The sequence below is a fragment of the Phocoena sinus genome, chromosome 2 (assembly GCF_008692025.1).
Source record: "Phocoena sinus isolate mPhoSin1 chromosome 2, mPhoSin1.pri, whole genome shotgun sequence".
Classification (NCBI taxonomy): Eukaryota; Metazoa; Chordata; class Mammalia; order Artiodactyla; family Phocoenidae; genus Phocoena; species Phocoena sinus.
In genome coordinates, this window is record NC_045764.1 from 59,598,977 (window position 1) to 59,612,879 (window position 13,903).

The following is a 13,903-nucleotide window of genomic DNA, read 5'->3' on the forward strand; positions in this document are numbered from 1 at the left end:
ATAAACCCTTAGCCAGACTCATCAAGAAAAAAAGGGAGAGGACTCAAATCAATAAAATTAGAAATGAAAAAGGAGAAATCACAACTGACACTGCAGAAACACAAAGGATTATAAGATACTACTACAAACAACTACAGGCTAATAAAATGGACAATCACAAGAAAATGGATAAATTGTTGGAAAGGTAAAACTTTTCAAGACTGAACCAGGAAGAATTAGAAAATATAAACAGACCCAACACAAGTAATGAAATTGAAGCCATAATTAAAAATCTTCCAAGGGCTTCCCTGGTGGCGGTGTGGGTGCAAGTCCGCCTGCCGATGCAGGGGACACGGGTTTATGCTCGGTCCGGGAAGATTCCACATGCCGCGAAGCGGCTGGGACAGTGAGCCATGGCCGCTGAGCCTGCACGTCCGGAGCCTCTGCTCCGCAACGAGAGAGGCCACAACAGTGAGAGGCCTGTGTACCGCAAAAAGAAAAAATCTTCCAAGAAACAAAAGTCCAGGACCAGATGGCTTCACAGGCGATTTCTATCAAACATTTAGAGAAGAGCTAACACCCATTCTTCTCAAACTCTTCCAAAATATTGCAGAGGAAGAAACACTCCCAAATTCATTCTATGAAGCCACCATCACCAAAACCAGAAAAAGGTATCACAAAAAAATAAAATTACAAACCAATGTCACTGATGAACATAGATGCAGAATCCCCAACAAAATACTAGCAAACAGAATCCAACAGCACATTAAAAGAATCATACACCATGATCAAGTGGGATTTATTCCAGGGATGCAAGGATTCTTCAATATATGCAAATCAATGAATGTGATACATCAGATTAACAAATTAAGGAATAAAAACCATATGATCATCTCAATAGATGCAGAAAAAGCTTTTGACAAAATTCAACACCCATTTATGATAAAAACTCTCCAGAAAATGGGCATAGAGAGAACCTACCTCAACATAATAAAGGCCGTTCATGACAAAACCACAGCAAGCATCATACTCAATGGTGAAAAACTGAAATCATTTCCACTAAGATCAGGAACAAGACAAGGATGTCCACTCTTACCACTCTTATTCATCATAGTTTTGGAAGTCCTAGCCACAGCAATCAGAGAAGAAAAAGAAATAAAAGGAATACAAATTGGAAAAGAAGAAGTAAAACTGTCACTGTTTGCCAATGACATGACACCGTAAATAGAAAATCCTAAAGATGCCACCAGAAAACTACTAGAACTAATCAATGAATTTGATGAGGTTGCAGGATACAAAATTAATGCACAGAAATCTCTGGCATTCCTATACAGCAACAACGAAAAATCAGAAAGAGCAATTTATGAAACACTCCCATTTACCACTGCAACAAAAAGAATAAAATACCCAGGAATAAATGTGCCTGAGGAGGCGAAAGACTTGTACTCATAAAACTATAAAACACTGATGAAAGGAATCACAGATGACATAAACAGATGGATGAATATACCATGTTCTTGGACTGGAAGAATCAATATTGTGAAAATGAATATACTACCCAAGGTAATGTACAGATTCAATGCAATCCCTATCAAACTACCACTGGCATTCTTCAAAGAATTAGAACAAAAAATTTTACAATTCATATGGAAACGTGGAAGACACCAAATATCCAAAGCAATCTTGAGAAAGAAAAATGGAGTTGGAGGAATCAGGCTCCCTGACTTCAAACTATACCACAAAGCTACAGTAATCAAGGCAGTATGGTACTGGCACAAAAACAGAAATATAGATCAATGGTAAAGGAGAGTAAAGTTTTTATGAGTAAAGTACAGTTAATGATAAAAAACTGGAAAATGTCTGTTGGGGTCAAATTTCTCATTCTTGAAAGCCAGAAGGAAGACATGCCACAGTGAAAAAGGTAGAGTGAAATTGGGAAGTAAACAAACTCTGAAGCTTACTCTCTCTGAAAGAAGTATAGACTCCAGGAATCCATGTTGGATGAAATAAAACCTATCACTAGATATGTTACAAACTGAAACAAGAAAGTTTGAATACAGTTCTAGCAAAGATTTCCCAATCTCCATCCCATGTAACTACTTTCATAAGTAAATTAACAATATAATCATTTCTCAAGGTATACTGAAAGTATAAGACAAACAGGTATGCTCAAGGAAAATTAATCATAATGTATCAAGGGTCACATGTTAAACATAATCAAGATGAAAGAAAAAGAAATGAGACCTAATGCTCCAGACAAAATAAATAAAATAAAATTCAGAGGGAAGAATGCACAAAAGCAGCATAAAAAATACAATCTGTGATGTTTGTCAAGTGCTACAAAATTTTAGTTATGCTAGTTGAATATGTTTGGAGACGTAATGTACAGCATGGTGATAGTAGTTAATAGTACTGTACTATATACTTGAAATTTGCTAAGAAGATAGATCTGAAATCTTCTTAGCATGTGTGCGCACACACACACACAGTAACTAAGTAGAGGTAACAGATATTTTAATTAGTTGGATTGTAGTGATCATCCCACAATGTATATGTATATCAAAATATCAAGCTGTGGGCTTCCCTGGTGGCACAGTGGTTGAGGGTCCGCCTGCCGATTCAGGGGACACGGGTTCGTGCCCTGGTCAGGGAAGATCCCATACGCCACAGAGCGGCTAGGCCTATGAGCCATGGCCGCTGAGCCTGCGCGTCTGGAGCCTGTGCTCCACAACGGGAGAGGCCACAACAGCGAGAGGCCCGCGTACCGAAAAAACAAAAAAAAATCAAGTTGTACACCTTAATATATACAATTTTTATATGTCAATGATATCTCAATCAAACTGTAAGTAAGTAAAAAAATAAATAAGACGTTTCCTGGAAATTAACTGGAAGAAAACATAACCAAAGAAACAGCAGAATATCTCCTAGGCAAACTTTGTAATGTAAAAAGAAGTCAACACGAACCTGAATTTAAAGGTGCAAAACAGATGATAAAATGACATGATAAAATAAAGAAAGACTAGAGAGTTAAGGAAACTTAGGCCAAAGTAACACAATCACAGAATTAATTAAATTAGAAAAAGCATGAAACAGAGCAAAGATGGTAAAAAGTCAAATCACTAACAGAGGAAAGGCTTGTTATAATCACAGTTAATATGGACTTTAAAATGAAAATTTATATGTAAGTAATAATTTTTAAACATGGAGAACAAGTTAAGATGACCTAATGTAAGAATAATATCTGTAAAGTTAAGAAAGACAAAATATTCCAATATATAATACAGAAAATTTTCCCTGAAAAAAAGAAATACTGAAAATTGAGAAAGCCCACTTTATTTCATGAAGAATTTATTCAGAAGATCAACACCAAGAATATCCTTATTAAATCACAAAACATTAAGGAACAAGCACAAATTTTTTAAGCTTCCAGGCAGTAAATGCAAGTCATCTATGAGAAAGAGGGAGAAAAAATCTGTCTGGCCTCAGGCTTCTCCACAGAATTAGTTAATGCTAGAAAAACATGGAATAATGCCTACAAAACTTCGAAGGAAAGATATTCTGAACCATGAATCTGATCTCTAGCCAAGATGTACTCAGAAATGCCACAGGCCTTTGATACCTAAGAACTCAAGGAATAGAGCACAATAACCTCTTCCTGAAAAAATTACTTGTTAATAAAATCCAGCCAACCAGGTCAAAACAAAGAACTCATGAATGGAGGATTACGCAAGCTGTGCATCCATTCATACATAGAAGGAAAACTAAACTGTGGAATTTATAGTTTCAGAGCAAAATGTAAATGTTATAAACCTTAACAATGTAAAAATAATGAAACTATGAAAATTGTTGGGAGGAGATCTTGTGATAAAGAAACATTTATTACAAATTCAATAAGTCCCTCCATTTTACTTCCACGTCACTTCCTTCTCTTAAAATGGAACTAAAATAGAAATGAATACTTCTTATTAAGAAGTACCATGGATAGTATAATTCTTTTTTTTAATTAATTAATTAACTTATTTATTTTTTTGGCTGTGTTGGGTCTTCGTTTCTGTGTGAGGGCTTTCTCTAGTTGCAGCAAGCGGGGGCCATTCTTCATCGTGGTGTGCAGGCCCTTCACTGTCGCAGCCTCTCTTGTTGTGGAGCACAGGCTCCAGACCCGCAGGCTCAGCAGTTGTGGCCCACGGGCCTAGCTGCTCTGCGGCATGGGGGATCTTCCCAGACCAGGACTCAAACCCGTGTCCCCTGCATTGGCAGGCAGACTCTCAACCACTGCGCCACCAGGGAAGCCTAATAGTATAATTCTATTTTATAAAGTTATCTATTCATTCAATCTGAACATTATTCTAAAGAGATTTCTGGAAGAGTATTTATAATGTCAATGGTAGCTATTTCTGAGGGTGGGATTTTGAGTTTCCTTTGCTACATATTGCTCGAATTCTTTAAAATGAGAATAAACCATTTTCATAACAATATGGCCACTATTCTACATATAAAACAGTATTAAAGAAAGCTAGACTAATGCATTTACACTAAAACTTAAAGACAAGAGAAAGTCCCTAAAGGTTTTTAAGTTGAGAGGTAATACAATAATGCCCTTAAGAAAGATTAATTTGAAGGGAGTAGGGACAAAAGGCAAGAATAACAACTGCAAATATTGATAAATGATCACAAGCTTTCCAAGTCTAGATTAATGAGAGACTAGTGATACCATTCATCTGAAATATGAATTTCAGGAAAGGCAAATGATTTGGGATACAGGGGTGGTGAGCTGATGAGTTTCACTGGATACAATCATCAAGCAATAGGTAACTGAGTCTAGAGCTTCATTGAGAGAGTGGGGTTAAATGCAGATCTAGGAGTCACTACAGAGAGGATAGCTGAAGCAATGAGAATGATTGTGATATTCAAGGAAAGGAATAAGTGAAGTGGACTGAAGGCAGTAACATTTAAGCAGCAAAAGAAAAAGGGAAGATAGTAAAGCATTGGTTAGGAAAGCAGAAGGAAAACCAAGATAGCGCAGAAGAAAGTGTTCTAGAAAAAAATACATAACAGTGTTGATAATGAACAGATCCAGAAAAGGCTTTTAAACATAGTGATAACAGAGTAACATTCTGAAAGGAAAGTATAGCATAGAGGAAAAATGGTGTCATAAGGAATTCAAGAAGACAGGAGTGATGAGGTAGTGGAAATGAGCACAGACAGCTCTTTCTAGGAATCTAGTGATTTCCAAAAGGAAAGAGTAGGTAACCTATAGAACAGGTGGAAGTAGTCAGTCTAGAGGAAGAAAGCAAAGGAGCAGGCACAAGAAGATAACTGATGAAGCAAATTTTAAAAGCAGGCAAGAGGACACAGCACAAGGAAAAGGCTACTGCCATAAATAAGGAAAAAGATGTCTTTTCCTCAAAAAAAACCCCCAAAACCCTGTAATTATGAGTAGACACATTGCATCTGAAAAGCTATCAATGAGACCATTAAGAAACTGAAAATAAAAGCCACTTTTATACTATTAAATAAATGATAAAATCGGGTGCTGAGTAACTCTGCCTGTAATAATAATCACTATCAACTAAATAGTAGATGACTTATTTTCAATCATCTGTGTATCCAAGAAAGAACTAAGACATTTGAAAAGACTGTTAATTTATGCCAAGAACTCACAAAAAAGAATATGTGGAAAAAATATCTTACACAGGACTGAAATAAATATATTTGGTATATCTCAAGGACATATTCTTAAGTTCTAGTGGAACTTAAGTATATTTTAAATCACTGGATTATTAGAACTTCTGGATTAGTAATAAAACAACAGAAATGCATTAGGGACTTAAGGAAAAGTTAGGAAGTGGAACACAAATAGGATGTGGCATTCTATGAAATTGTAATATTTTACAGAGTATTTACAGCATACCAAGGATGGCATTAACTGCTTCACAATACGCACAACCTAATTTAATCCTTTCAGCAATTCTTTGAGATATAGGTAAGATTATTCCTATTTTACAGATCAACAAATAGGCTGAGAGGCTGAAATAACACCCAAGACCATTCAGCTACTACGTGGTAGAGTCAGGACCTGAATCCAAATTTATCTAACTCCAGAGACTTCAGTCCTCACTATTATGATGAAAAATTACTTTTGAAGAAGGAGCAACTGTTTGATATATGTGGAACCAAATTTCCTGATCATAAAAATCACCTGGGGGGCTTATAAAAAAATAAAGCTCCTCAGGGGCCACTCTAGCATTACTGAAAAAAACCTGCAAAGTTTGGAAATCTGTCTTTTTAACAACTCATATTACTGTTATAATCAGGCAAGACTGGGAAATATTGGCATGTGATAAAACCAAAGGTAGGAGGAGGTTTTGTCTCATAGATTAAAATGTCTGGGGATGAAAGTAATCAGCAATGTTTCACACAAACTTTTAAGATATTTATGTAATTATCTAAGAACAATTCATTCATAAAATATTTAAATGAATGAGAGAACAAGAAAAAACTAGATTGTCTATTTTTCTTTTCTTTGTAGATATAATACATTTCAAAAGAGAGTTTCAGAGATTATCGAAGAGAAAGCAATGAAAATTAAGAGAACCAACAGGGCAGCAGTTGGTAGCAGGGTTTTAAAGGAGAATTTCATATTAGCAAAAATCTTAGTACAGACTGTTAACTCAGTGAACCTGGATTATTAAGAATTTTTAAAACTGAAAATGGAGCTGATATCTTTATGTAAAAACAACCAGCAGTCAACCACTTATCTTGACAGAAATTATTTAAACTATAGTTTGGGTTAATATGTTTATAGGAGCCACTTTGGTTTAATGAGATTATAATGAAAGTAAATATATTAGGCAATTAGACAGATCAAAATTCATACAAGTCATATAAAAAAAAGACCACAAAATGAAAATACTAAACCAATAATAAGAACAGTGGTAAAAGCATAGGCTTTGGAACCACAAATATCAGGATTTTAATTCTGACTGTGTGACCATCAACAATCTGCCTTCAGACTGCTCCTCTAAAATATAAAAATAATACATAGTTCAGAATTTCCACTTCCAGCTATGATGGAGTAAGAGGGTCCAGATGCACCCTCCCACCTTAAACAACTAAAAAATTAGACAAATATATAAAATAGATGAAATTCAATTAATGTAACACAGCAAATATCAAAAGAACAAAGGACAAAACCACATTATTCTTGCAATAGATGGAGAAAAAGGATTTGACAAAATCCAATACCCCTTCATGATAAAAACACTCAACAAACTAGAAGTAAAAAGGAACTTCCTCAATCTTTGAAGTGTATCTATGAAAACCCCATACCTAACATCATACTTGATGATGAAAGACTAAATGCCTCCCACTCCAAAGATCAGGAACAAGACAAGGATGTCCACTCCTACCACTTCTATTCAGTATTGTATTGCAGGTTGTATCCTGGGCAATAAGCAACAACAACAACAAAAAAATCAAAGCCATCCAGATTGGTAAAGAAGAAGTAAAACTATCTCTAGTTGCAGATGGTATGATCTTGAATATAGAAAATCTTAAGGAATCCACTAAAAAGCTATTACAACTAATGAGCAAGTTCAAGCAAGGTTTCAGGAGATAAGATAAATATATAAAAATCAATTGTATTTCTATACACTAGCAGTAAACAATCTGAAAATGAAATTAAGAAAACAATTCCATTTACAGTCACCTCCAAAAGAGTACAATCAATACTTAGGAATTAATTTAAACAAGAAGGTGAAAGCCTTGTGTGCTGAAAATTAGAAAACACTCCATAAAGAAATTAAGGAAGATTTAAATAAATGGAAAGATATCCTGTGTTCATGGATTAGAAGATCTAATATTATTAAGATGGCAATACTCTCCAAAGCACGGTAAAAATTCAATGCAATCCTAACAAAACTCCAATGGACTTTTTTATGGAAATGGAAAGCTTATCCTCATCCTAACTGCAAGTTGCCCCAAATAGCTAAGATAACATTGAAAAAGAACTAAGTTGGAGGACTATAGTTTCTGATTTCAAAGCTTACTGAAGTGCTACGGTAATCAAAACAGTGTGATACCAGCATAAGGATAGACATATAGACCAGTGGAATAGAACTGAGAGAAGAGAAATAAACCTGTACACCTATGGCTAATTGATTTCCAGCAAGTGTGCCAAGACCATTCACTGGGGAAAGAATAGTGTCTTCAAGAAGCAGTGCTTGGACAAATGATATCCACCTGCAAAAGAATAAAGGCAGACCCCCACCTCATTCTGTATATAAAAATTAATTGAAAATGTATCTATGACCTAAATATAAAAGCTAAAACCATAAAACTCTTAGAAGAAAACATGGAGGTAAATCTTCATGACTTTGAATTTTGCAATAATTTCTTAGCACAAAAAGTACAAAAAATAAAACAAAAGATAGATAAATTGGACTTCATCAACATTAAAAACTTTTGTGCAAAGAACGTTATCAACAAAGTGAAAAGGTAACCTACACAGTGTGAGAAAATATCTGCAAATCATATATCTGATAAAGGACTAGTATTGAGAATATACAAAGAACTCTTACAGCTGAACAACAAAAAGACAAACAGCCCAATTTAAAAAAATGAGCAATGGACTTTGAATAGACTTTTTTCTAAGGAAGATATACAAATAGCCAATAAGCACATAAATATATGCTCAATATTGTTAGTCATTAAGGAAATGGACAGATTCCTAGAAAGACACAAATTACACAAGAGAAATAGATACTATGAATAGCCCTATGTATATAAAAAAATGGAATTTTTATTTTAAAAACTCATCCACAAAGAAAACCCCAGGCCCAGACGGCTTCATTGGTAAATTCCACAAAAAATTTAAGGAGGAAATTGTACCAGTTCCACATAAACTACTTTAGAAAACTGAAGAGGATGGAAACCTTCCCAAGTCACTTTAGGAGGCCAGCATATTCTGTTACCAAAAGCAGCCAAAGACATTATAAGAAAAAAAAAGATCAAAATCCCTCACAAACATTGATGCAAAAATTCTTAAAATTTTAGCAAACGAAGCACACCAAAATATAAAACTGATATTATATCATGACCATGTGAGGTTTATCCCAGAATTGCAGTTACTTTGGTATCCGACAATCAAAAACTGAAATTCACCATTTTAAGATCTTAAAAAAACACATAATATCATCTCAATAAATGCAGAAAAAGCAGGTAACCAAATTCAAAGTCCATGGTAAAAAATTTTAGTAACTAGGAATAGAAAGGAAGTTTCTCAATCTGATAAAGAACATCTATGAAAGATCTACAGCTAATATCACACTTAATGGTGAAAGACTGAACGCTTTCTTCCTAAAATTAGGAGCACGGCAATGATATTGGTTCTCATCATTAATCAACATTGTGCTAGTACTGGTTAATGCAATAAAGGGAGATTTAAAAATGAAAAACATACAGGAAAAGAAGTAATAAAACTAGAACTAGTAGGTTTAGCAGGGTTGTAGCATATAAGGTAATACACTAAAATCAAATGTGTTTCTATAAGTTAGCAGCAAACAATTAGAAACAAATTTAAAATAAGATACTATTGACAAGAGCATTAAAAATATGAACTGCAGATAAATTTCATAAAATATATACAAACCAAAATAAATGGAGATATATGCCATCAGACATATGGTTCAGAATACTCAATATCATTAGGATGACAAGTCTCCCCCAGATTAATGTATATATTCAATGCAATTCTAATCAAAATACAGGCAGGCCTCTTTTGGGCGGGAGGAGTAGAAATTCATAAGGTGATCCTATAAATTACATGGAAATGCAAAGAACCTAAAAGAGCAAAAGTAGTTTTAGAAGAAAATAAAACTTAAGGATTTATACTTGATTATGACTTATTATAAAGGTACAGTAATGAAGATAAAGTTTTATTTATAAAGATAAATGTAACAGAATAGAAAATCAGAAATAGACCCACACATATATAGCCAATTGCTTTTCAACAAGGGTCTAAGGCAATTCATTATACAAAAGATAGTCTCTTTAACAACTGATACTGGAACATTATATAACCATATGAAAAAAATGAACCTCAACCCTACCTCACACCATATAAAAAACTTAACTCAAAATGGAACATAGACCTCACTGTAAAATTTAAAACTTCTAGATAAAACTTAAGGAAAAATCTTAGTGACTTTAAGTTTATGTAACTTTTTTAAATAGGGTACAGAAAAACATAAAGTATAGGGAAAAAAAAGTCTATATTGGACCTTTCCAATTTTTTAAACTTCAAAAGACACTTTTAAGAAAATGAAAAGGCAATCCGTAGACTGAGAGAAAATATTTGCAAAACATAGATATTAATATCTAAAATATACAAAGTCCTCTAAGAAATTCTGCTATTTGCCACAACATGGGTGAAACTGGAGGGTATTATGCTAAGTGAAATAAGGCAGAGAAAGAAAGAAAAATACTGCATGGTATCACTTATATTTGGAATATAAAAGAAAAAGTGAAACTCATCGAAACAGATTTTTCTTTCTGTAGTTGATTTCTAGTTTCATACCATTGTGGTTGGAAAAAATGCTTGACATAATTTCTATCCTCTTAAATCTGTTGAGACTTGTTTTGTGGTCTAGTATGTGATCTATCCTGGAGAACATTCCATGTACACATGAAAAGAATGTTTATTTTGCTGTTTTTGAATATAATGTCCTATAGATATCTATTAAGTTCAACTAGTCTATTGCATCATTTAAGACCATCATTGCCTTATTGATTTTCTGTCCAGATATGCAACCAACTGAAATGCCCATCAACAGATGAATGGATAAAAAAGATGTGATATATATATATATATACAATGGACTATTACTCAACCATAAAAAAGAACAAAATTCTGCCATTTGCAGCAACACGGATGGACCTAGAGAACGTTATGCTTAGTGAAGTAAGTCAGAGAAAGACAGAAACTGTATGATATCACTTATAATTGGAATCTAAAAAATAATACAAATGAATATATATGCAAAACAGAAACAGACTCAGATATAGAAAACAAACAAACCAGTGGTAACCAAAGGGAAGAGGGGAGAAGGGAGGGGCAAATTAGGGGTACAGAATTAAGACATACAAACTACTATGTATAAAATAGATAAGCAATAAGGATATATTGCTATTACAGGGAATTACAGCCATTATCATGTAATAATTTTAACGGAGTATAATCTGTAAAAATACTGAATCACTATGCTGTACACCTGAAACTAACACAGTATTGTAAATCAACTATACTTCAATTCAAAAAACTCAAAGAAAGAGCGAACAGAAAAGTAGTTGCCACAGGCCGGGGGGAGGCAGATAGAAATAGGGAGAGATTGGTGAAAGGGGACAAACTTTTAATTATAAGATGAATGAAATCTAAGCATCTAATGTATAACATGGTAGCTATAGTTGATAACACTGTATTGTATTGATATAATTGAAATACGCTAAGAGGGTAGAACTCAAATGTTCACACACACACACACACACAAAAGATAAATATGTGAGGTGATGGATATGTTAATTAACTGGATGAGGGAAATCCTTTCACAATGTATATGTATATCAAATCACCATGTAAATATCTATTTTATTTGTCAACTATATCTCAAAAAAGCTGAAAAAGAGAACTGTTTGACTAATAACAAAACAATCTAACTTTAAAAAATGAACAAAGATATTTGAACACTGTACCAAGTAAGAGCTACAGATAGGAAATACACACATGAAAAGATGTTCAAAAAGCAAATTAAAACCACATGACAGGGCTTCCCTGGTGGCGCAGTGGTTGAGAGTCCGCCTGGCGATGCAGGGGACACGGGTTCGTGCCCCGATCCGGGAAGATCCCACGTGCCGCGGAGCGGCTGGGCCCGTGAGCCATGGCCGCTGAGCCTGCGCTTCCGTAGCCTGTGCTCCGCAACGGGAGAGGCCACAACAGTGAGAGGCCCGCGTACCGCCAAAAAAAAAAAAAAAAACCACATGACACTATACATAAAGACTAATATGGAATGGTTAGAATTACAGTATGGAACCATGTCAAGTGTTGGTGAGAATGTGGCTAACTAGAACTCTCATCCACTGCTGGTAACAGTATATAAAGTGTTTCTTTAAAAGTTAAACCTATCATAAGACTCTGCCAATATCAGGTATTTACCAGAGAAAATGAAAGCACACATCTGCACAAAGATTTGTACACGAATTTACACAGCAGCTATATCTATAACAGCCAAAAACTGGAATGAAAACAAATGTCCATCAACAAGTGACTGGATTAACAAACTATGGTATTTCTACACAATGGTATACTTCTCAGCAATGAAAAGGAAATGATACACAACAGCATGGATAAAATTCAAAATAACTATGTTGAATGAAAGATGCCAGGGGAAAGAGTACATACTCTATGATTCCATTCATATAAAATTCTGGAAAATGCTAACATCCATAGTGACAAAAAGCAGATCAGCAATTGCGTGGTAACAGAGTTGGAGGAAGGAATGAACTACAAAGAGGTATAAGAAACTTTTGAGGGTGATGGAATTTTTTATTATTTTCATTGTACTGATGGTTTCAGGAATATATATGTCAAAACTCAACAAACTGATGCCTCACATATGTGTTATTTATTGTCTGTGAATTATACCTCAATAAACCTGTAAAAAGTAATACATATCTCACATGATTATTGTAAGAATAAGATACTGCACATAATAAGTATCAAATGAGCATGTAAAAATGCTGTTATTCTGGCACAGGATAAACATTTGATAAACATTAGCTTCTCGTGTAACAACTGAAAAAGTACTCAAGTAACTAATTCAATGTTCAAAGCACCTAAGTTATACCTTAGCTTCTTCCTCTTGTGCTTTTTTAACAATTGCTTGTAACTGCACCTCTCGTTTAAATTCAGCATGAAGTAATTTCTCTTCCATCATCCTACGTCGTTGGTCTAGTAACTCTTCTTTCCACTTCCGGACATCTTTCTCCTATATGCAATGAATTATCACATCATTAATTTCAGCATACATAGTCACTTGACAAGAAGTGCAAACAGATAAACAGCTTAGGAATTATAAAGTCAAGAATGCGGAAAGACCTAAAGGATCATGACTAATGATTACGAACACAGCCCATGGAGCCAGACTGATGAGTTCATAATCTACCATGGTCACTTGCTAGATATATAAACTGGGCAACTTTTTTAGCCTATGTCTCAGTTTCCTTATCTATAAAGATAATAGTAGTAGTACCTAACTCATAGGTTTTCAAGATTGAGTGAATATACATAAACTCTTAGAACAGTACATTAGACGTTGCTCAAGAGAAATACTTGCTGTTATTATTATACTGCACTATAAGCACACTTAAAATGAAAATAGTGTATATGTCTTATCCTTATAAACATTAATGGCTCTATAACCCAAATTCAAGACAGATAATTTTATCCTAGAAATTGAAAAAAAGGTGAGAAGTCTGAAAAATAAATATTTGCATAAGAAACATTCTCTGAAGGAACAGAGAGTTTTGACTATAGAAGAATAATTACGTTAGCTCCCTTTACTTCCTTAAAACAATATCAAATAGAAGTAAAAGACTTGTCCTGTGCTCCAAGAAATCAGAACCTGCACCTGCAATAAGAATAAATTATAGAAAATCAATGTTGGCTCAACATGAATGGGAAGAAAACTAACATTTCAGTTGAATTTCATCTATATAATAATGTATTTAACCACCTAAAAAAGTATGATGCAGAAACAGTACTGGATTAGGAGCTAGGAACAGGTCCTTAAAGCTCTAGCTCTACAAATTATTGGTCATGTGATATTGGTAACTAGCTCTGCAAATTATTGGTCATGTGACATTGGAAACA

At 34.3% G+C, this 13,903-nt stretch overlaps 1 protein-coding gene across 5 annotated transcripts in view; it reads right to left on the reverse strand.

Annotated features, from left to right (window-relative positions):
* The window catches only part of SCAPER (S-phase cyclin A associated protein in the ER), a 523,563-nt gene that overhangs the window by 330,808 nt on the left and 178,852 nt on the right, over nucleotides 1–13,903 (reverse strand). For all 5 annotated transcript variants that reach the window (XM_032623630.1, XM_032623633.1, XM_032623632.1 and 2 more), the window contains one exon: nucleotides 12,879–13,019. In XM_032623630.1, coding sequence (XP_032479521.1) covers nucleotides 12,879–13,019 — 141 coding nt within the window. The remainder of the gene's footprint in view (nucleotides 1–12,878; nucleotides 13,020–13,903) is intronic.